The 25,447-nt window shown below is 36.8% G+C and overlaps 1 protein-coding gene across 4 annotated transcripts in view; it reads left to right on the top strand.

The window, feature by feature from the left end:
• FRS2 (fibroblast growth factor receptor substrate 2) overlaps nt 1-25,447 on the top strand; it is a 128,307-nt gene that overhangs the window by 95,899 nt on the left and 6,961 nt on the right. For all 4 annotated transcript variants that reach the window (XM_001362695.4, XM_056798449.1, XM_016425660.2 and 1 more), the window contains 5 exons: nt 13,567-13,661; nt 15,551-15,642; nt 21,420-21,606; nt 23,979-24,137; nt 25,023-25,186. In XM_001362695.4, coding sequence (XP_001362732.1) covers nt 15,577-15,642; nt 21,420-21,606; nt 23,979-24,137; nt 25,023-25,186 — 576 coding nt within the window. In that variant the 5' untranslated portion in view covers nt 13,567-13,661; nt 15,551-15,576. The remainder of the gene's footprint in view (nt 1-13,566; nt 13,662-15,550; nt 15,643-21,419; nt 21,607-23,978; nt 24,138-25,022; nt 25,187-25,447) is intronic.

A 25,447-nucleotide genomic window follows, 5' to 3' on the forward strand; every position in this document is an offset into this window, starting at 1 on the left:
GGCTGTCCATTCTTAGTTCACATCTTCTTTTGTTATCACCTTCTCTGAGTAGACTAAAACTTCACACCTCTTGCCTTTTGTAAGTTGCTTGACCTTTTTAGTGATTAATTTAACCTTTATAGGTACTTAGCACCCTTTTGTATTAGATCTAAAAATAGACCACCTAGCTTAGGGTTGTTTTTTTTTGCTTCATTATAAGTATGAGTTGGGGACTTTTCATTGTTCAGTGAGGAATTTACAACTTTATCTTCCCCTAAGGCACTGTCTAAGTATGGGTGGAGTAATTTTAAAATTCTCAATACATTCCTGATTAAGTACCTCCATTTGTTACAATAGGGGAATAGCCTTAATCAAATGTTCTAAGGTAGAGTCTGGGCAGATTTAAGATTCACACTTGCCCAGAGTCACCCAGCTAGGAGTGTCTGAGATCAGATTTGAACCTGGGACCTCCTGTCTTTAGGACTGGCTCTCAATCCACTGAGCCACCTAGTTGCCTCCTAAATCAGATATGTTCTTACTACTATGTAAATTGAAAATGATCCATCTAGACTGTATATTTCTGTTTAACCTAAGATTATCTGCGCTGTTTTAGCCACCATGTTAACATTGTTGCTTATATTCAGTTTGTACCCAAGCCAAAACTTGTGGATCTTTTTTTTTTTTAATTAACACATTATACCAAATTTCCAATACCCCATGGTTAATTTATAGAACCTAAATCAAGACTTATGTTTATCCCTGCTAGATTTCATCTTACTAGTTTTAGTCTATCATCTTAGCCTGTAGAATTCTCTTTGAAATCTGGTTATCATCTAATTTCATTTCCAGCTTTGTTTTTTCTGTAACTCTATAAGCATGCTATACTGGACCTATCTACTGTGTGCCAGATTGTGCCCAGAGCAAAAAAGACAAGGCAGTCCCTGTCCTCAAGGAGCTTACAATTTAATGCACAATATATTGCACAAAAATATTCGTTTTTATCTTCTTTGCAGATCTTTGATGGTGATGAGCTGCAATCTTAGAATTAATTAGCAATGAATGAAAACAATTCTTACTAATGATTTGAAATTTTTTTTATGTGTTTGCTGACAACTTGAATTTATTCCTTATATTGAAAACAGCTTATTTATATTCTTTGAATATTTATTCATTTCCCAATCAAGTGAGCATTTATTTAAAACAACTCTTGAGTATCCTTCATTCTTGTGCCTTCACTTATTTTCTGTTTATCCTTTATGTAGCTTCTTTGTGTGCATTTGTTTGTCTATTATTTCTCCCATTAGATTGTGAGCTCCTTGAGGACAGGGACTGTCTTTGTCTCTCTTTGTATCCCTAGCATTTAGTAGAGTGCCTGACATATCATAGGAGTTTAGTGAACAGATTGATTAAGATTCTGATAGTCTTCCACAAACATAAGCATTTTCATATACAAAAGATAGAAAAAGAAAATGCCATATATGGCATAGGGGATAGGGTTAGGCCTATAGTCTATATGGCCTGACTTCAAATTTGTCTTCACTTATTGGTATTCACTTATTGGGCAAGTTACTTAACAGCTTTCCCTTCTCTTCTCTTCTCTTCTCTTCTCTTCTCTTCTCTTCTCTTCTCTTCTCTTCTCTTCTCTTCTCTTCTCTTCTCTTCTCTTCTCTTCTCTTCTCTTCTCTTCTCTTCTCTTCTCTTCTCTTCTCTTCTCTTCTCTTCTCTTCTTTTCGCTTTGCTACTATTAATTATTTCCTCTGACCTTTGGTAAAAGCCCTTTTCTATAACAAATAAATATAGTTTAGCAAAACAAATTGTATTGTTCTCTGCATTGTTCTGCTCACTTCACTTTGTATCAGTTCATATCCTTTCTAGGTTTTTTTAATTCATCCTGTTTGTTATTTCTTGTGACACAATAATATTCCTTCACATTCATATGCCACAACTTGTTCAGTCATGTCCCATTTGATGTACATCTCTTCAGTTCCTGATTCTTTGCCGCCACAAAAAAGAGCTGCTATGAATATTTTTCTACAGATAGTTCCTTTCTCCCTATCTCTGATCTCTTTGATCAAAGCCCAGTAGCGGTATTGCTAGGTTAGAACATACACATGACTTTAAGGCTCTTTTGGGTGTGGTTCCACATTGCTTTCAAGATGGTTGTGTCAGCTTACACTCTTTTAGCATTGTAGAGTGTCTCAGTTTTCCCACATCCTCCCCAAAAGTTATTTTCCTTTTTGGTCATGTTAGTCAGTTTGATGGTGTGAGATGGTATCTTAAAGTTGTTTTAATTTGCACCGTTTCACTATGCCCCTGCCACTATTTTGTCTTATTTTTTAATGTTTGCCTCCTGACTAGACTGTTGACTCCTTGAGGTCAGGGTTCATATGTTGTCCAAATGTAAGAACCAACAGCATGGTGCTTTGAACATAGCAGTGTCTTAGCGTTTGTTACACTGATTTGAAATATTGAATTGTCCATGATATCCCAGTCTAGATAGGAACAGAGAGCCTTCTTTAAAAGACTGATTGATAGTTTTAAGGCTTCTACAGGGTCTTATTGAACCTAATGAGCAAATATCTTTTATAGGTTTTTAAAGGACTGTTAAGAGACCAGGAATTAGACCGGATGATCTTGAAAAAATTTTCAGCTTCAATATTTTAATATTCTTTAACCCCAATTCACGTTTTTCTAAAAATTGTTTCTAGAGCAAATGTAGCTTTCTTTTGGTCATGCAGTCTATTTTCATTATTCTCAGAGTCTATATTTGAAAATTCAGTTACTTGCTAAAAATTTTTTGTGTCGTCAGAATAAATACACTTGGTGATTCCATGTTTGTTATTTTCAGACATTCAGACAGAATGATGAAAAATTGAGTTGTCCAATGCATTGAATAAGATGACAGTGCCTTCTTGTTTCAAACTCTTCCACTGTAAACATATTATTTTCATTGCTTTTTCATGCTATGTTTGCACTTTTTGCTTTTTGTTATAAATTTTGCTGTTTAAAATGGCCCCCAATCATTGTGCTGTCTAGTGTCCCTTAGTGCAAGATGAGAGAAAATATGTATGTTTGATAAGCCTCATTCAGGCATGAGTTATAGTGCTATTGGCCATCAAGTCAGTTTAATGAATCAGCAATACCATATATCCAGAAGAAAAAGAAGGAAATTCACTGATCTGTATGAAAAAGCATTGAAGAGGATCACAGGATCCTAACTCGGGAGCAGTGAATGATTCAGTATTTTGATGACTATATAGAATGTAATTACTGAGAATGCTAAGAATTGACTGTATACACACAGAAACAGTACTGTATCTATGTAGATGTAAAGAAAATGATTATTTTGAGTTACATTATATTTGTGGATCAGATAAAAAATTTTTTAGTTAATTCTAATTCTTCTTCCTTTTCTAAGTCCACTGTGATCTTGCTTCTTACCTCATTATTTATCCACAACTTCTCTCTATAGTTATTAATGAACTCTTAATAGCCAATTTTGTTGTTGCTCTTCTGCCCTTTGCAGTCCTTTCCAACTCTTAGTGACCTGTTCATTTGGGGCTTCCTTGACAAAGATACTGAAATTATTTGCTGTTTTCTTCTCCACCTCATTTGACAAATGAGGAAATGGAGGTAAATAGGGTTAAGTGATTTGTTCAGGATTATATAGCTAATAAATGTCTGAGGCCAAATTTGAACTCAGGAAGATGAGTCTTCCTGTCTCCAGAGCTTTCTCTCTGATAAGTAATACCTGGCTGCCACATCTAGGGCCAAATCTTATTTAATCCTTATCCTTCTTGACTCTCCTCTCTGCCTCCTTTCCCTTTCCCATTGAGCTCTTTTACTATGGGATACTTGTGAAATCTATCTTGGTTTTCCACCTTTCTCTCTTAGAGTCCACTTTTCTTCAGCCTCATTTTCTGGGTCCTCTTCCTTGTATACCCCCTCAATACTGAGCATCTGCCAAGGCTTTGTCTTGAGCCTCTTCTTTCCTTTCTGTGCTATCTCCCTTGGTTATCTTATTATTTCCCATGAGCTTGTTTGTTTGTTTTTTTTAAACCCTTACCTTCCGTCTTGGAACCAATACTGTGTATTGGTTCCAAAGCAGAAGAGTGGTAAGGGCCAGGCAATGGGGGTCAAGTGACTTGCCCAGGGTCACATCGCTAGGAAGTATCTGAGGCCAGATTTGAACCTAGGACCTCCCGTCTCTAGGCCTGGCTCTCAATCCACAGGCAGCTCAATCCACTGCCCCCTTTCCCATGAGTTTTAATGGTCCTCTCTTTGCAGAAAATCTTCAAATCTATATAACCAGCCTCCCTCCTGAGTTCTCTCCTGAATTCTAATCCCCTACCTCGATTTGCCTGCTTGAATACTTTGAACTGGTTACACAGTATACACCTCAAATGCAACATGTCCAAAATGGAACTCTTAATCTTTCCCTCATACACCCCCCCCCATTCCAAATGTCCCTTTTACTATTGAGGATACTGCCATCTCCCCATGTCCCAGGTTTTTAACTTGGATGCCTTCTTCATCTACTCATTTTTAAACACTCACCTTTCATCTTGGAATCAATCCTGGGCATTGGTTCTAAGGCATAGGAACAGTAAATGCTAGGTACTATGGGTTAAGTGATTTGCCCATGGTCACACAGTTAAGTGCCTGAGACTACATTTGAACTCAGGACTCCCTGTCTCTGGACTTGGCTCTCAATCCACTGAACCATCTTGCTCTACCCTTCTTCCTTTTACTCTTACTCCACTGTCCATTCATGATTGACACGCACTGCTGATTGAGATACAGCATTGCGGCACCTGGGAGCACAAGAGAATTGTGCTCAGTTGAATCAGTTCAGTATCCCTACCATTCTTTCCATGCTTTTGTTAAATGGCATATGGCTCACAAATGCTTGCTTTCATTCTAATTCTCAGCTACTTCTATTTCCTCATTCTTTTTACAAACCCACTTTGGTCTTGATTTCACATCCGTTAATCCAGATCTGCTTTCATTTATTAATGCTAACATGCCACCTTTCTACTTAAATAAGTTGACTTCCTATTTGGACTGAAAGTCACAGGCAATTCATATATTTCAGGTAAATGCAACTAACTCTAGGACTGGCCTGACAGCTTTCGCCTAGAACATTGTCAGAATAGAAAGTCACCTCCAGAATCCTGTTATTATTTATTTTTCTTCTTAATTCTTGACTTATTTCCTGCACTCTAGCCCATGTTTTTATATCAATCTTAATAACGTAGTTTAGTTTTCCAGGTTCTGTAACATAGTTAACCAATAGTCACAGATATTTAAGGGGGATGAGGTGAGGAAAGACATTTACGAGCACTATTTCCAGTTACTTTTTCCAGGAGTTGCTGTTAAGTAGCAACTCAGAAGTGCCACATTCTATATAAAGTTTTTCTTGTTGCCCTCAACTGCTAATGTACTCTTTCCTGAAAGCTACATTGTATGGATTTTGTATATATTATATATAGTCTCTTTCATTAGAAGGTTAGCTACTTGGAAGGCAGACATACTTTCATTTTCCTCTATCTCCAGCACTTAAACCCAGTGCTTGGATGCTTATTGATTGATTAAAGTAGTCAAGTGAACAGTTTTGAACTTGATCTCTTTCCCCCTTTTATATCTTTGGTGAAATGATTGGAAAATTAAGGGCAAAGTATCAGGATCAGTGGTTCAGAATGATTTGTATCCTGTCTGAGAATGAATTTGTCTTTCCTGTGTTCATCCCTTGTCTCTTTTAAAAAAAACAATAAACAACTCTTACCTTCTGAGTATCCATTCTAAGACAGAAATGTGTAAGGGCTAGGCAGTTGGAGTTAGATGACTTGCACAGGGTCATACAAGTGGAAGTGTCTAAGGACAGATTTGAACCTAGGACCTCCTGTCTCTAGGTTTGGCTCTCTATCCACCTAGTTGCCCCTTTAACACAACATTTTGATGATAGTGGGTCTTTCTCATTAGAATTATCTGTTTTAGCTTTCTAGTTTTAGTCATTAGATTCTGGGAGCTTCCCCCTCCCCTGCCCCCCATCCTCTTTAAATTGTTTTGTCTTATGTTCTTTGTATGAATGTCTTATGTTCGTGTATGAAGAATACCATATTTGGAGTCAGAAAGTCTAGGCTCAAGTTTTTTTTCTTTCTTTCTGTTACTAAGAAGCTGTGAGACTGTCCTAATAAGTTTCCTCACGTAAATGGGAAGAAATTAGGCACCTTTGAGGGTGTCTGTGAGGAAAGTATTTTGTAGATTATAAAAATATTCTCTCATTTAGTACTAACTTAAGTAATTTAGATGAGTTTTATTTTTGTGAGATTCATAATTAAAATGACTACATTTAATTTTCACTATATGTGAAAAATATCACTGACTGACTTTTAAGTACTGTTAGATATGTAGTTGAGTGGTGCGCATTTCTAGGCCTGCAATCAAGAAGTCTTGAGTTCAGATGCAGTCTCCAACACCAATTGTCCCCAGCAATTGTTTGACCGGTGAGCAAGTCACTTAAACTCGGTTGGCTTCTGTTTCCTTGTGAGGATGATAAAAGCATCTACCTCCCAGAGTTGTTGTGAGAATCAAACATAGCATAGTGCCTGGCTGCATTTGAAGGGAACATTTATTCTGATTCATGTTAATAATAGATTATGCTTTGAAGGTAGCCTGACATACTATATAAAACACACTTGAGAAAGTAGTCCTAAGATCTGTCATTTTAAAAGTGATAATTGGGGGCAACTGAGTGGCTCAGTGGATTGAGAGCCAGGCCTAGAGACAGGAGGTCCTGGGTTCAAATCTGTCCTTAGACACTTCCTAGCTATGTGACCCTGGGCAAGTCACTTGACCCCCATTGCCTAGCCCTTACCACTCTTCTGCCTTAGAACCAATACATAGTATTAATTCAAAGATGGAAGGTAAGGGTTTTTAAAAAAGGTGATTATTGCTTCTTTTTTCTTGTTAAAAAATTTAAGTGTATATCTTAGTTTTTTGTACTTTCATTCTAAAACATATCCCTCTGTAATCAGTGAGCCAATCTATAAGCAATGCATAAAAAAAGAAAGCAATCAATCAAGAATTTGTGTGTTAAGATTAAAATATGGAATTTGGCTCTATATTTTAATATTTTTATTAATCAGAAAGGAGAGGATGAGAGAAGAGTGGGGAAATTAATCATTCTTAAAGATAGGATTAATATATAGCCTCCATTTAACTGGCTTGGCTTTCAGCCTATACTACTACAGTAGTGCCAGTGGACCCCAGTCACCCCAACAGGGAAGTAGAAGAGAGCAAAATCTGGTCCAGCCTTAGTTTATCTAACTTTCTCTCTACCCAGTGACTCTCACAGGTTATGCCTCAAGAGCCAGCTTCTTCCGCCTATGAGCCTTAGGGGGGGCTGCCTAGGGAACATCTGACCTGCTTCTTGTCCCCACCTCCATTACTGGTTTTCCTGCTGACCCCAGGGGGCACCAGAGTTTAGATTCCCTCCTTGACATCAGCATCCCCTCAGTCACTTCCTTCACACAAGATGCTGTTCTCTTCTGTTAGGCTTTGGGGTACAAAAACAAAAATAAGAGAATCACTGCCCTAAGGGACTTTGCATTCTCTTAAGAAAAGGGGCAGGAAGAGCAGTTTTACAAGACTAACCTCCACACATGTACCCGTTGGACAGTCTAGGCCAGCATTGGCAAACCTTTTGGAGATGGTGTGCCCAAACTGCACCTTCTAGTTGCCTGTGAGTCCCTGCATTACCTTTGGGCAGAGGGCTGGGGTGTGTGAACATTGGTGGGGGGGAGCAGCCCCCTCCATGTCTCACCGGTACAGGATGTTCTCCATCCCCAAAGGTGGTCACTTCCAGATTTTTGGGTCAGAATAATTTAAGATAGAAGATGATCTGGATTTCAGTCCTCACTATTATTTATGACTTGTATCTTCTGCATGAGAAGTGGCCTGACTTTGGAGCTGGGAGCTGTGGCCCCTGCCTCCTCAGATTCAAAGAGCTCATTGCCATGTTCCCAGGAAGTCCATCATCCCCGAGACTACATGAGCTTTGGGATTCCCAACTCATCAGTACCCCTCATCAGAGGGCCAGAGGGCATAGCCAAAGCTCCATTCAGAGAGGACCCATCGGTTCCACCAGCTACTCTCTTGGATAGATTCCCCCATCATCATGCTCTTCATGCTCCGCAACTTTTCAGTTTCCTTTTGTATTGTCTTCCCCTATGAGACTGTAAGCTTCTTGTGGGCCAAGACTATCTACTTTTCGTATTTGTCTGTGCCCGACACATAGTAAGAGCTTAATACATGTTTATTGATTTGAAAATCTAAATAGGAAGACCTGGGTTCAAGTCCTGACTAAGTCTTATAGTGTTTTTGTGACCTAGGCCAGACATTGATTTTTTTTTTTAAACTCTTACCTTTTGGCTTAGAATTGATTCTAAGTATCAGTTCAAAGGCGGAGCAGGAGTTAATGACTTGCCCAGGATCACACAGCTAGGAAGTATCGGAGTATCATATTTGAACCCAGGTTCCCCTGATTTCAGTCCTGGTTATTTTTCTTGTGCTACCTAGATGTCTCTATTCTTTAGTTCTTACAGTAATAATGCTACATTTATTAAAATGACTTCTATTTTTATTAAGGAAAATTCATATTTATTATTTTATCTTTTCAACAACCTTGTGAAATAAGCAAGGCAAGAATTATTATTGTCTGTTATCTTAAAGTTACCTAAGGTCACATTACAGAAGGACATTTTATAATTGGAAGTTTTTGTAAAAGGAACATTGAGTAATGAAAACAACTCCAGATTTGAAGTCAGAGGAACTGGGTTCAAATGACCTCCCTATGTTATTGTAAAGATAAAATAAGACAATTTTGAAAAGCATTTTACAAACCATAAAGTGCTAAAGAACAGGATGGAAGAAAATATACAATTAACACTCAACTGTTAACATAATTGGAATGAGCCTACCCTTAATGTTAAAGATAAAGCGGAAAACAGAATAGATTAGAAAAGCTGAATCCAGACAACAAAATAGTATTGAGAACAGGTGCACTCCATACCTTAAGATTTACACAAAATTACATTAAATAAAAGGTGGAAGCAAAATCTATTATATCTCAGACATATAATAACTAGAGCCTTGTAATCCTGATTTCAGATAAGGCAATAGTAAAAATAGATATGATGAAAAAGAGAGCAGGAGGGGATTATAATTAAAAACCTAAAAACTGATATAATAGAAATAAAGAGGAAAAGTCCAGTTTATCCTGGATATCTCTTATGAACAATGCTGCTTGAGGCCAGCGATGGTTTTTGCCTCCTTTTATCCTCAGCACTTAGGAGAATGCCTCGCATATAGTAGGTGTTTAATAAATGCTTGTTGCTTTGATAAAGGTCTAATTTTCAAGATAATATAAAGAACCGATTCAAATTTAGAAGAATAAGAGCTGTTACCCAATTGTTAAATGGTCATAGGATGTGAACAATCAAGAGAAGAAATCCAAGCCATTTAAAGCCATTTGAAAAAAATTCTTCAAAACACTTATAATTAGAGAAATTCCTATTCAATCAACTGTGAGGTTCTGCCTCACATTTATCAGCTTAACAAAATGACAGCAAAAGAAAAAGACAAATATTAGAGGAACCTTGGTGAAAATGGGCACCGTTAGTGCACTGTTGGTGGCACTATGAATTGGTCCACTCATTCTGGAAAGCAATCTGCCCAGAAAAATTGCTAACCTGTACATGTCCTTTGATTCAGCAATACCACTCCTAAGCCCCATGTAGTTTAAAGAAAGAGGGAAAAGGCCTATACATACTAAAAACATTTATTCTCTTTTTAAAAAATCTTTTTGTGGTGACAAGGTGCTGGAAATTAAGTGAGTACCCATCATTTGGGGAATGATTGAACAAATTATGGTATGTAAATATGATGTATTATAATTGTGATATAAGAAGTGAAGAAATGCATGGTTTCAGCTGCATAATAAAGTGAGTAGAACTGGGAGAACAGTTTTTACCACAACATCAACATTTTAAAAATGAACAATTTTGAAAGACTTAAGGATTTTCATCAACAAAATGATCAATCATGATTCCAGAATTACAGCAACGAAGAATGCTACCACCTCCTGAGAGGTGAAGGACTAATATACAGAGCCAGACACATACAGCCAATATGGGATTTGACTTAGTTGGCTGTAACTAAGGGTTTTATTTCTCTTGTGGGCAGGAATGGGAGATGAAAGGAGAAAAAAAAATGCTTGATAATTGAAAAAATTTTAATTAAAAAAGGAAATACTAGCCCTAGCAATGAGACAAGGAAAAAAATCAAGAGAATAAGCATGGCAAAGAAGTGAGAAGAGTATTACTTTTGCAAATGATATGTAAAGAATCTAAAAAAAATCAACTAAAAATTAGTTAAAAGAATAACCTCAGCAAATTTACAGGGTCTAGTCCACATCAGTAGTCTGCATCTCTATATTTTACAGCAAAACTTCAGAAAGAGATAGAGAAATTCTATTCAGAACAGTTAAAGAATATAGCATAGTTGGAAGCCTATCAAGAGTAAAAAGCACAAAATAATCCTCATGGAAATTAATCTAGGTAATTGGAGAAATATTAATTGCTCAAGTGGTGGCTAAACCTATATAAGAAAAGTGATAATACTACCTAAATTAATTTTAATCATTCAGTGCCATACCAGTTAAAACTACCAGGGGCCAGAAAGAGTCACAAAAAGTAGGTCAGTTTTGTCGAGCTACATATCTTAAATAGTATATTTTTATAGAAAATCAAAGTGCATATTTATATACACATACCTGTTTTATTTGATATTTGTTAACAATAAAAAAATTAAATTAAAAGCCACATATGTTTTAAGTGCCAACTCCGTGCATTGGAAATATGAAGGCAAAAATAAATAATGCCTGCTGTTGAGGATCATACATCGTATTGAGGTAGACAAACTATACACATGTGAGCAGATACAAAACAAATATGTATTTATTGGGGTAGGGGACTGGGAATGGAAGCAACTAGTGTGGCCTTCCAGAAGGAGGTGGGAAGATTTGAAGGAAGGTTGAAATTCTAAGCTTCAGAGAAGTGCATTCAGGCATTGGGGACAGACTGTGCAGAGTCTTGTAAGCCAAAGGTAGACTACCATTTATGAGGAGCAATAAGGCCAGTTGGGCTCGACTCTAGAGTTTGTGAACCTATAAAGGTTATTCAGAGCCCAGTTGTGGAATGTTTTAAGTGCCATGAAAAGAACTTTGTATTTGATTCTAGAAGTAATAGTGAAGCTGATTCAGTAAGAGTAGTGGCATGGTCAGACCTATGCTTCAGGAAAACCATTTCAGTAGCTGTGAAGAAGATAGATTGAGGAACACAGAGATAGATGCTGAGAGATTAGGAGGAATCCATTGCACTAGTCCATAGGAAAAGTGATAAGAGGCCAAACTACAGGATTGTGATGTGCCTAGAAACGAGACAGAATGGAGCTTGATAGATTTTGGGGGTCATCTGCATAGAAATTAGATGACTTGAGATAGGGTACAATGAAAAGACAAAGGGAAAGAGGGAAGAGAACAATCATTTATATTCTAGGCACTGTGCTGAACACAAATATTACTCATTTGATCTTCACAGCAACCCTCTGTGGTAGGTACTATTATTATCTCATTTTGTAGTTAAAGAAACTGAGGTGAACAGTTTAAGTGATTTGTCCAGGGTCCTTCAGCAAGTAAGTGTCTAAGGTCTGATTTGAACTTGGGTCATTAGACTTCAGGACCAAATCTTGGAGGACACTCAGTTTTAGAGGATTATATATGGATAGTGGTAATCTAGCAAAGAAGTCCAAGAAAGAGCTATAAAATGGCTAAGAAAAGGACCAGGGAAGAGCAGTAACCATTTTAAAATTTTTTAAAAATGAGATCTATTGTGTTAGAATTCAAGAAGATGAGGATCGAGAAAGATCTTGAACTTTATAACTAAAAGAATATTGGTAACTGTGGAAAGAGCAGTTTTTGTCAAGTGGTTGGGACAAAAGCCATATTGCAAAGGATTGAGAAAATAGAAGATGGAAGAATCCAAATAGCAAATGAGAATTAAATGAGAATTGTATCATTTTGAAAGAGAGGAAAAATAGAATGTGTTATTTTGAGGAGATTGGTGAGTGAAATAAAGATTTTTTAGGAAAACCTAGGTGCTTTTTTAGGGTGACAGGAAGGAACTATGTGGTTAAAAAAATTAAAGATGAGAGAGAGGAGGGAGGAGAAAAAAGTGTGTACTCCTTGAGAAGTTAGGAGGTCAAAGGCCTATAATTGGTTTATAGCGCTACTGGACTTGGGAAATAGAAGGAACATGTAGAGGGGCTTTGAGATTTAGAATAATAGAGAAGAGAGAACTTACAGTGGATGGCTTTCATTTTTCTTCAGTCAAATAGGAGACCTTTTCTGAGAGGCAGAGTATCTTAGGATCAGCACCTATCCTAATCAGACAAGGCTAGTTTTTCCTTAAATAAGGTACTGAATCCGATCACTAGACTAAGATAAAAATGAAACTCAAGGAGTTTCTCAAGGACCTTGCATTCTACCAATGGTAACATGTTCGCCTATGAATAAATAGGGAGTAGTAAGTAATTTCAGAGGGGAGAAGGATAGTTGGAAGGATCCAGAATGACCATTCTCATGTGAGAAGTGGCAAATGACTTGAGCTTTGAAGGATACTAACAGTTTTAAGAGGTAGAAAAAGCAAGGCAGGGATAGATTTCTAAGCATCAGGGGCAGCCTTTGCAAGAGCATGGAGGTGAGAGATGGAATATAGTATATGAGGAAAAGCAAATAGGATGATTTGATTGGAATGGAGACTATGTGGCAATAAGTAGTATGCACTAAGTTGAGAAAGGTAGGCTGGAGTGCTTTGAGTATGGAACATAGTTTATATTTGATCTCAGAGATAATAGGGGAACCAGTGGATCTCCTTAAGGTGGGGAAAAGGCATGGTCCTGTGCTTCAGAAATATCATTTTGGTAGTTGTGAAGGATGGATTGGATAAGGGAAAGGGTGTAAACTGTAAGATAAATTAAGGATGCTATCACACTAGCCCAGGCCAGAACTGATGGAGCCTAAACTAATAATGTAACTCTTAAGACATCAGCTGTTCTAATGATTCTTGAAGTTATTGCTCACATGAAATTTATATTGATTATTTATCCAAAGTCTGAAGGTCTACCTGGGGAAACTTCAGTAACATACCCTTTGAGAAAAGCTAAACCCCAATGCCGTTCAGCTGGTTAGTGTCCAATGGAGTACAACTTAGTCCTTAGCGCCTTAGATATCAGACTTTATTCTCTCTGTTTGAAAAAGGCTACTTTTTGATGGGCATACATAACATTATAGAAAAATGGAAAAACTGAGAAAACTTTAACAGACATTTGGTGTCTAATTCTTTTAAACACAATGTTTAGAATTTTGAGGCTTTGAATTGGAATCCAGATAAGATTGATAAAACTCCCAATGTTCACATAATTTATTTTAAAGAATGTTCTGATATCTCTTATTTTTAATATTCCTAGGTTATGTAAGCAAGCAAACAAAGCATGGTATTTTGAAGTATGATTAAAGTCCTGATGTTGCAGCAGAAGTTAAGCATATTGATGGCCAGATCTAGGTAAGTCAAGGATTTTTTTTTTATGGCTTCCTATAAAAGAACTTAATTCAGGCTTTTGATTTCTTTAATGCAGCTGCCATTTAAAATATTGGTAACCCTCTTTTTAAAAATGTCATAACTGGCTTATTGAGGTTTTCTTAAACCTAATTTTTGTTTTTATAACTTTAAAGTAAGTATCACATTTAGAAGCAAGACTGATTTTTCTTTAATTACTTGCACATCATTTACTGTTATGAAAATCCTGATTTATGGCATGCTTTTGATAAAGGCTAGGTGGGAGAAATGGCAAAAGAGTATTATTTAAAGGAAGAGAAGCTATATAGAATTTCTATACTGTTTTTAGGGAAGAAGGAAAAGCTTCTTATTGGTCAGTGGAAATTCCCCCAATAGTACTTTGGTGGACCAAAATGCGGTAGAATCTTTTTCAGGAGACCTCACTATCCTATTCTCACTCACACAATTATAGAACAAAGTACCCAAGCTTGAAAAACCGTGTAACTTCATGGAATGGGTTTTGGTAGCCTTAAGTTTCATAATAGTAGCGAGTTGTGGGTTGCATTTTGAGGGAGTGCCAGATGTAAGGATTTTCTTCTTTCTAAAAAAGATTTTGAGAGCCCCCTGCTGGCGGGAACATTAGTGGTAGATTGATATTTGGTGGTACCAGGAAAGGAACTTATAATTTTTGGACTAGAGCCACAGTTAGGGGTTGGAGAAGTAGAGTAGAGATCCTGAGGAGCTTATTGCTGAGAGTACAAAGGCAGGGATGGTATTTCATTTTGTCTTTCCTCATATTGAGGTTTAAGACTATTAAATTCCTAACATCAATTACTCTCAAGTTGTTCCCAAAATGTGTTTTTAAACTCTAAATTTAAACATGGGGGGTGGGGGGGTGGAACATTTCCAGTTATACAAAGCTGCATACAAAAAGAAGGTTGTATACTTCAGCTTCTAAGATGACCCAACTGCTGCCTCTTTCAACATACCAGTCATCTCCAGGTTATATTATTGAAATGCTCTTTAACAGATGATGTCTGCCTCTGTCAGTCGCCCAAAGACTTTCTTGTTCTGGAAGTAACAAGGGAAGCACACCTGTCAGGGAGAGCACACTACCAAACTGGCATTATTGCTTCTCTGACTCTGAAACTGGAGGAATTCTGTAGCAAGAAAGCATCGTATATTAATTAGAAAGAACACTGACCTTGGATCTAAGAGGTCTGAGTTAATATCTTAGCTTCAGCATTTAATAGCAATAGCAATAGGCCCGTGAGCACAGCATTTAGCTCCGAGTTTCAGTTTCCTCATCCTCTCTGTGAAATAGGTTCCTATCCTTTTACTGCCTCACAAGATGGTTGTAAGGAAAGCACTTGGAATGATTTCTTCCCTCATTATGTTTTAGTCTATTCTTTGTCTTCTCTTTAGTCACTTTTTTATCCCTGATTATAAACACTCTTGCTTGCCTCTGTTGAACTTCATCCTGTTCCAATAAATCATTGTCCTCATTTGTCAATGACATGGAATTTTCTATCTTCGCTAGTGTGTGTCTTCGATGGTATATATGTTCACAGTGTTTTATATGATCTGGAAATTGACTGGTGATTCCTTATATGGAAAAGAGTTTTATAGAAAGAGGAAATTCATTTAGGCAAAATCTCTTATGTACAAACTATTTAGTTTGAGAAGTGATTGTGTTTCACTCTTTTTGCTCCTTTGTTGGTTCTTGTTATTAGATATTTTCAAAATGAGGAAAACATTGTAATGAAGTTATTTTATGACAAGTATGAGTTTTCTTTGATTTTTAATGAGAAAACAGTGATCAAATCAAACAAAATTAAAACTGTGAGTAGATATATAATATTAGTAATTGTTCTCTGAACCATCCTTGTATATAGAGATCACATGGTCTTCTAAAGAAGTCATGGGTAGCTGTTGTAGCTGTCCAGATAAAGAAACTGTCCCAGATAATCATCGAAGCAAATTTAAGGTAAGTAAAATTTCCGACCCTAATTATAAGTTTTATTTATGTAATAATATCCAGGTATCATATATGTTAACCTTATAGAACCTAGAAGTGAGTGAAAAGAGGCCAATCTGTCACCAAACTCATAGAGTATATGTGGTTGGAGAACCTTTTACTCAGAGCACAGTCATTTTTAATAGGCTTAACTGTCAGGACTGTTAACCTAAAGTTGATTAGAGCCAATACATCAGAAAGAGCTGAAAGGAAATATTTGAGTGCTGTAGTCAGACATATTGGTAAAAGAGAGAAGAAAATTGTTGGAAGATACTTTAAAATTCATTGAGCACAAGTCTTTATTCAAATGAATTAGTCCCTTTTATGAGGTCTCCTTTAGGAGCAACAAAAAATATACTCTGAGAATATGTTTCTTAAATATAAAACAAGTATAAATGTGACATATCTCATCTTTCTCACTCACATAGATACATGTGTGCTCACACACAAAACCTTGCTTTATAAACACCATTTCAGGAACATATTAATAGACTATTCCCAATTATGTTATAAAGTTGTTGGTGTAGCTTTAAGTAGCATTTCAGGTCTGTTATTTTTTTCCCTTTTCATATCAGGTCCTATTTTTTTAAACCAAAAAAGCTTGAGCTCAATAGGGGGATTTTGAAAAGCAAATACCACATTATAAATTCCTCTTGATTGACTTGTGTTTTCTTTTGCCTGCTGCACATCTCATTTGGATGTGTCTCTCAGCTCAAACTTGACATACTCTTTTTTCTCTTTTTCCTTCCAAATCCTGACTTTCCTGCTTTTGTTAGTGGTACTCTATACTCATTCTTCCAAGATCAAAACCTCAATTCATCTTCAGTTCATTCCTCTACTTTGCTTCCCCCACTCTGCTATATCCACTCAGTTGCCAAGTCCTGTTGACTTTTCTTCATGTTGCATGCATTTTTTCTTTCTTTCAGTTCATGATGTCATTGCCATAGCCAAAGCACTTATGTCTGCACTTTCATAGAGTATCTTAACTAGCTTTCCTATCTCCAGTGTCATTCCTGCTAATATATCCTGAATATAACCGTCAACTTAATTGTCCTAAAACATTGTTTTAGTTCTTACTATTTTAAGAATAAAGAAGTCATATTTACAAGTCTTGCCTATGGTATAAAATCATTTATCTTTAACTTGTTTTCTTCCTGACTAAACTGTGAGTTCCTTGAGGTTAGGGCTGTCTTTTGCTTCTCTTTGTAGCCTCAGTGCTTAGTACAATGCCTGGCACATAGTAAGTGATTAATAAGAGATTACTGACTGATGTAAAGATAATTTATGGGTTATGACTTAAAATCTAGATTTAATTGGTCACCAAAGGAAATCTCAAATAAAATAGAGGGAAGGAATTTAAGGAGAAGGAGGGAAAAGGATATAGGATTTCTCCTGCCTGGCCTGTGCCAGGGGGAGTTTAAAATCCCCACCTCTAGGTCTCTGAAGGAGACCAGAGGATTCTAAGAGGATAAAGTTGGAAAGTAAAGGAGGAAAACTCAGCCAGAAACTCACCACCGAACCGAACAACAGCTTGTAGCCATGCTAAGATGCCAAAAGGCCCAGCATGCTGCCACCAGCCAACTCTTCGCCACCAGAAAAGTGCCCAAGAGAGGAAGTGAGCCAAATATATAGAGCTTTCACTCTTGTGTCTCCTTCTCTAAATGCCCATATTTTTTATAGTTCTCATCGTCTTTGATTAGATTATATCTTTTGAGTTACTTAACACTTCTTTGTTAAGTTCACCTTTTGTGAGTTACTTAATCTTTTTGTGATTAATTTAACCTTCATAGTTACTTAACACCTTTTTGTATTAAGATCTTAAAATAAACTTAACTTAAAGTAGCTTCACTATAAGGTGAGAACTAAGTACCTTCATTGTTCAATCAGGAGATTACAACCTTATCTTCCCCTAAAGTACGGTCTAAGTAGGGTGGAGCATTCACAATCCCCCTGATTTTGTTAGACTAAGTATCTTCATTGTTAAAATCAGGAAATAACTAAATGCAATCTTCACAATGACTGACTTTTGTTATCCAAGCTCCTTACTTCTGGCTCCTTATACTCATCATTTCCCTTTCTAAGTGCTCTCAATCCATTTAATAATCTCTTCTAGATTTCTGCCAGGGATTTTCATCAAGATTACTAATTAATAGTTGTGTAATCAATTGTTTTTTGTTTTTGAAAATCAGGAAACTATTTACTTGTATTTTTCTAGCATTGCCTACAAAATTTCCGTGTTCCTAAAACAGTGGCATAGGGAATCTACCTGCAAGCTCTTTTGATGTCCTGGGTTGTGTTATTAATCTGGACTTGAGAATTTGAATTTAGTAAGAGAATACCTAATATTATGTATCTCCTCATCCATTTTGGAGTTTATATCCTTCTTAACCAAGTTTCTTTGACCCAGTTTTGCATTTAAAGCTCTTCACAACCTAAGTACATCCCACATTTGTAGCATTGTTATGTATTACCTTGTTCTATATGGTCTAGTCAAATCATCTTCCTTCATGTTTGTCACACATGATACTTATGTCCTGTCTCCATCCCTTAGCATGGGCTAGCCTGTCATGCTTAGAATGAATTCCTTCTTCAGCATCATGTTTTAGAATCTCTAGTTTCCTTCAAACTCAGCCCTCACCTACATGAGACTGCCTCCACCCTCCTCAACTGCTAGTGCTTTTAAAAAAGAAGAGGTTGTGTATGTATTTCTTTTGTGTATGTTTTATAATATTTACATACAGACAACTAGGTGACCTAGTGAATAGAGTGCTAGACCTGGAGTTAGGAAAACCCGAGTTCAAATCCAGCCCCAGACCCTTATTAGCTGTGTAATGATCCTGGGCAAGTCACCAAACTTGTCTATTTCAACTTCCTCATCCATAAAGTGGTGATAATAGTAACATCTAGCCTACAGGGTTGGGTGAAGATGATACATAGTAGGTGCTTGATAAATATTTTTTTTCTTTGTCTCCTCTTCCTGGTGCGCTTAGGCAAAGGCCATTTCTTTTTTTTTGTCTTTATATTATTTGTGCCTGATACATAATAGAAATTTAATTTAATGCTAGTGGATTGCTTGAGATCTTTCTACCCCCATTGGGCCTTCATTTTGAGTTCCATGTGATTAGATCATGCCTACCATATTTGTCAGCTTTTTAAAATCTTTTCTAAAGTTTCCTAACTATGCCCAGTGTTTCCTTCTTTGTTACTTACTAACTCCAAGATGACACGGTCATTTTCTCACAAGTTTCCTATCATTTTTACTTTTCTAATCTGTCTCTCCTTTTGGTTCACAATTGGATTCATATTGAGGAAAGGAAATTAAAACAAGTTCTAGACTTTCTGCCACTGTGTTGGAACAAGCAACAGTGGGAATATTAGAGAGAGAAGAAATTGATAAGACTAATAGTTGGTGGGGGAAGGGGCAACTGGGAGTGGCAATTGGTTTTGTGACTAGCACTTCCTTCCTGGCATGGGAAGTGGGTGGAGCTTTTCTTCCTGGATAGAAGTGCCTCAATTTTCTTCAGTCCCAAGAGACAGGCCCAACCAGCTCTGAGGTCAGAACTTTTCTTGTTGCTTACTGTCTACTGCCAAGATTTTGAAATTACGAAAACTAGCAGAGATATATCGTAGACAGGAATAAGAGAAACCCTTCACCAGCCTGTGAAGCCTGACCTCAACTCCAAAGCTGAGAAAGACTCAAGCCTTATCTAGAGAAATCCCTCTTCCCTGATACCTCTTTAATCCAAACTGGTTGTTAAAATTTGTCTTATTTGAATATCACAATCAGATAAGGGGACTATCTTTTCAGGGGGCATAGAGGGAGCTGAACCTCAGGACAGTCATTCAACTACAAATGGTCCTTATTGGATCCCTGCTGGGCCACTAAAGTCTGGGGAAAGGCTTGTCCCTCAGGAGGGACCTGTTTACCTGCTCTGGGGCATCTTTGGCATCAATCCATAGAAAAGACATCCCTGCAGGTTATCATAAGTGGCCCATTTCTCAGACACCCCATTTTGTTCAAAAATAGCCTCTTGGCACGCAGCATCTCTCTCCTTTTGCCTTACTGGCAGCCATATTCCCTCTCTCCCTTCAACTCCTCCATTCCCTGCTACAAACCTTCTATATCCCCTGTTCTTCATATCCACCCATCTTTCCCTATAATATTACAATATGAATAGTTCCCCCCACCATTTTTAGAGCTAAAATGATTGACAAAGCAAATCAAGAATTAATCAGACGCTTTGTTTTTAGCAGAGAACCTGAATACTCTCCTTACTCTTTACCCCTCATAAAACACAATCATATCTGTTTCAGAGGGAGGGTGACATAGCATAACATGACAGAATGGATAGGCTTGGATCTTTCCCCTGACAAGTTTTTTCATCTATAAAATGGGGTGATTTAATACCTATGGAACTTCCCTTACTAGGGTCGTTTTGATGAAATAATGTAGGTAAAGTATTTTGAAGACCTTAAAATAGTGTAGAAATCTCAAGTATCATTCTCATCTTGTCAGATTTGTGCTATCACTCCAGAGTGGCATCCAGTCTTTTTAGACCTGAGCAGTCTCTAATATTCCTTCACAATGACATCACTGCTATTTTCTCTTTTATTCCTCTGTGCTCTCTACTATGGTTCCTCTCTTGGGTTCATGGATTTAGATGTAGGTATATATTTTAACATGTACTATTATGCTCTTGTCTCTATTGAATCAGTTTCTTTTGAAAAAGATGTGCTTTCATTGTTATCCTTTAGATGTGAATCCTGTCCTGCCAAGTCTTAGATAGGATTTCTACAGCCATATTTCTTTAGTTGCATTAAAATCTTAGGTTTATTATATGCCTTTTCTAGTGTCTGAGGTTACAAATATTATTGTACCAATACCTCTTTCCTTGATTCTACTTGCAAGGAACACATCTTCCTACCTTTGGTCATTTGTCCATTGTCAAATCCATAATTCCTTCTCCTCTCTCCATCCATACCCCCATCCATTCCAGTGACTTCTTTACCTTTCTACATAACCAATTTCTACCTATCCTACCAAACAAGTAGAAATCTTTTTTCCAATTTCCTATATTACTATCTATACTACAAATTTGCCATTAAGCTGCTTATTTATTTAATTTTCATGTTTGTATGCTTTTACTTCTTAGTGAGATTATAAAATTAGGACTAGATGATCTCTAAGGTACCCCCTAATTCTGGAGAAGCTAGGTGAGCACAGTGTATAGAGTGCTGGCCCCCAAATGAGAAAAACTCATCTTCATGAGTTCAAATTTGACCTCAGACAAAAACTAACTATCTGACTCTAGTCAAGTCATTTAACTCTGTTTGCCTCAGTTCTCCATCTCTAAAATGAACTGTAGAAGGAAATGGCAAACCATTCCAGTATCTTTACCAAGAAAGTCTCCCATGGGGTCATTAAGAATCAGACGATAGAAACATGACAGAACAATATCCTTGTAATATTTGTCTAGTATTCCTATAGTATTACTATGGGTAGTCCTATGCACATAGTAATCATGCAATAAATATTAGTTGAATGAATCATCTGAAATCTTTTTTACCTTCTATTGAATTGGCAAACTGTGTGTGTGTGCGTGCATGCATGTGTGTGTACATGTGTGTGTGTGGTTAGTTGGGAAAATAATCTTGCTAAAGTACTTGACACATAATAAGTGCTATATAAATGTTAGCTGTTGTTAGCTATTACTGTATTAAGTCTTTGTTGTATTTCATTTTTAAAGGTCATTAATGTGGATGATGATGGCAATGAACTGGGTTCTGGCGTAATGGAGCTGACAGACACAGAACTGATTTTACATACCCGTAAAAGAGATGCAGTAAAATGGCACTACCTTTGTTTGCGTCGCTATGGCTACGACTCAAATCTCTTCTCTTTTGAAAGTGGCCGGAGGTGTCAGACTGGACAAGGTATTTGAAATCTCATCACTTATTCCAAGAATAAACTGAATAACTTTTTAAGTATATTTGGTATCCTTTTGGCCAAAGATAAATGCTGTGTCCTCCATGTAGAGACTGGGCTGAAGTGGAAATAGATCTGAAATAGAGAAATCTATTGGAAGGCTGTTTGTTATCTAGGTGAGAAGCTTTAAGGGTGACAACTAAGGTGGTGGATATGTGAACAAACAGAGAAGAGGACATATGTGAGATGTAGTAGCAGAAAGGGAAGAATAACAATACCTTCAACAGAAATGGAAAGTTTTGGAAGATAGCTGGGTAGCCTTGGGAGGGGGTAAGATAATAAGATCTGTTTAAGACAAGTTGGGTTTGGTATGTAAGAAACCTGGAAAGGTAAACTGGAGCCAGGCTTAAAGGGCTTTAAAGCCAAACAAGAGTTTGTATTTTATTATAGAGTCAAAAAGGATCTATTGGAATTTCTTAAGTAAAGAAGTAACCACTTTCTCCTAATAAAGCATGTTATAAGATGTCTATTATTTGTCTTTAGGAGAAATAAATTGAATAAATTCTTAACAAAATTTGACATGGAATCAGACCTGGAAAAGACTAGAGATAATTTTGCAGGTCACTTTGTTGAAGTCCAGACTGGTACACTTTGGAAAAGATCCCACAGGCTGGTACTGGAACTAAGGCATTCTGGGGCTTAGTCAGGAGTGTTTTTTTTCATGATACTAAAAAAATAAGGCTTTTTTTTTTCCTCTGACAAACTGCCTCTTTTTCTAGAAAGGTATACAACATTTTTAAGAGGCTTCACAAACAAAAACTGTAGAATTTTTTTTTTCAATTCTTCCACCCTTTTTTCTGTGCTGAGATGTAAGATGGAAATTAGATTGTTGACTCATGTCTTAAAAAATTAAAGCTTTTTTATTGAGTAATCAAATTAAGATTCCAAGAGCTCAAAAAAAAAAAGTATTTGGGCATTTTTAATTACGTCATTTGGTTTAGCGACATTGTTGAGGAAGGACACATGGTATAGTGGAAAATATACTGGATTTAGACTTGAATTTAGAGAATATTGATAAAATTGGAATCCCACTTTTTCACCTGTCTGAGTTGTGGGAATAAAACATCATATAAATGTGTGGTTATATCATTTAATCAGTTTGCATAGGAAGAAGGAAAACAATCAAGACTACAGCTTAAAAAAAAGAACAAGGAGGACATGCTTTAACTTGGATTGTCTAAGCTCACTCCAAGCAACTAAACAGACTCCCTACCTTCCCTGTCCCTAACCACTTCCCCTCTTCTTGCCTTATTCTTTCCTGTTATTGTGAGCTTCCTTCATTGCCCAGAGTTCACATGGTCCAGAACTGGTACTTTTAAAAGCATTGTTGCCCATTTTGTATTGTGCATATTCCCTGAGATTAAAAAAAAATTCAGTGGTTGCTGCAATATCTGTGAGCTCTTTGGTAAACCCTTCTTACCTTTATGCAAGGATTTTCTTTTTTATATTTATCAGTAGAAACCAGAGAAGAAAAAATCTTGTCTGATCATAGTTTTCTTTCTGCAGGTTATTCCCTTATTTGAAAGCTTCCATTTCATGAAATATGCTTAATTTGTCACACCAACTACATTTACAGCTCTTATTAGGTTAGCTAGTTTTTGTTTGTTTGTTTTTTTGGTTTGGTTTGGTTTTTAAAGTAGCTTGATGTAATGGAAAAAGCACTGGCATTAGAGACCAAAGCTCTGTCCTGGGTTCTAGGCCTGGCTCTACCTCTTCCTGATGGTATGCTCCTGGACAATTATATTTCCTATCTGTAAAATGGAGATAATAACAAAAATAATACTAAGATTTGCATCGCCACAAAAATTATTGAGGATTAAGTGAAATAGCAGTGTATGTAAAACTCATTTTAAAGTAAGCACATCATATAAAGTGTACATTCAGTCTTTTATGATATCATTTGGTGGCCTAGAATATTTGTCATTTCCTTTATGAAACCTGATGCATCTCCCAACCCAAAATGCATTTTACATATTTCTTATGCACATAACATACTCTCTTTTCATGTGATTATCTTCTCACCTACTAAACATCAAATTTCTGGAGAGCAGGGAGGGGTGCATCTCTGTATGAGGCACTGTCTCATATAAAAACAAACATTCCCTATTATATAGTAGTGCTAGATGTTGATCTGTTATCCACTTAAAAGGGTTCCCCTCATGCTGTTCTGAGGAAATGAACTTGTGGTTTTATTTCTTTTACAAATATCCATTAAATTAGCAACATTACCTGTGTCTCCATTTAAAGCCTTCAGAAAAATTTTCTTTGTAACCATTTATGGTAGTCGTTCATTTGCCATATTTTTTACTTGTATTTGTAGGAATATTTGCCTTTAAATGTGCCCGTGCAGAAGAATTGTTTAACATGCTACAAGAGATCATGCAAAATAATAGCATAAATGTGGTAGAAGAGCCAGTAGTAGAAAGGAATCACCAACAAACTGAATTGGAAGTCCCCAGAACCCCCCGAACTCCTACTAGTAAGTACCTGTCTTCACACAAATGCTTTTGAGAAGAGGCTTGTTTTAACCTTTAGATAGAAGGATAAGTAGATGAATGGTTTGGAGGAAAGGAGGAGGAGAGGGAGAGAGAAAAGGGTTTTTGCTATGTGTAAAAAAACTGGTAAGCACTAAAAATACAAATAGAAAAGTAAGACAATCTCTAAATTTAAGTAGCTCACATTCTAGTAGAGGAAAAAAAAAACAAAAGATGGGTTTCACAGGCAAATCAGTTGAAAAGAGCCCAGAGATCCTTAGATTGCAGCAACAATGGCAATGTTCCTTGTTTCATATCATTTCCATTCATCCAACCATATCTTTTTTCTGACACTGAACCATTTAATAGTATCAAAGACTTTCATGACAAGAATTTTCTTTTCTAGATCTTTAGCAGCAGCCATGGTTGCAGAGAAGATGGGGGCTGTAGCACCGACAGACAAATATGCTGGGATGCCTCTCCACAGAGATTGCTTCCCCAAGCAGGCAGTTAGGGCTAGACTTAAAGCTGAGCATGTGGTCTGGGAGGGGGTCTTCAGCTTACCTTTACACAATATATAGATATATTGAACAGTATGAATCTGAAATAAATATTGATTAGGTGTAAACTGAGCTGTCAGTGAGATATATATTTAAAAAATTACAATTTAAATTCCATAAATTGTGGGCAGCTTGTAAATGTTTTGTCAGGCAGGAATGGAGACCAGTTGACAGTTTTGTTGAGGGTTTGGCACTTGAAGCCACTCACACCTGCCCTAAAGTCCTTTGCTTTCTATGATGATTGCTTTTCAAAGCACACCCTTTTAGAATTGTTAAATGGATAAAATAGCATGCAATCACATTCTCTTTCTTTTTTAAAAATCCTATTAGCTCCTGGGTTTGGTGCACAGAATTTACCTAATGGATATCCTCGATATCCATCATTTGGAGATGCTTCATCCCATCCTTCAAGCAGACATCCTTCTGTGGGAAGTGCGCGCCTTCCTTCAGTAGGTGAAGAATCAACACATCCATTGCTTGTAGCTGAGGAACAAGTAAGCCTCTGTTAGCAACTGTGTTAAGTATGGGGTGGGCTAAAACCCCAATATGTCAAAGCAGCGACTAACAGCTGATTCATTCATCAAATTTCTCTTTACATTTGAATTGTAAAAGTTATTTATTGGCTTATATTAACCATGTATTATGATTAGCAGAATTAGTATGTTTCTTTATAATTGGCTGAGCATACGTCTCAGTAAACCTGTAAGATTTATAAAATTCAGACACTCTTATAAAATCCAGACCATTCAAAATTG

This window comes from Monodelphis domestica, chromosome 5 (assembly GCF_027887165.1).
Source record: "Monodelphis domestica isolate mMonDom1 chromosome 5, mMonDom1.pri, whole genome shotgun sequence".
Classification (NCBI taxonomy): domain Eukaryota; kingdom Metazoa; phylum Chordata; class Mammalia; order Didelphimorphia; family Didelphidae; genus Monodelphis; species Monodelphis domestica.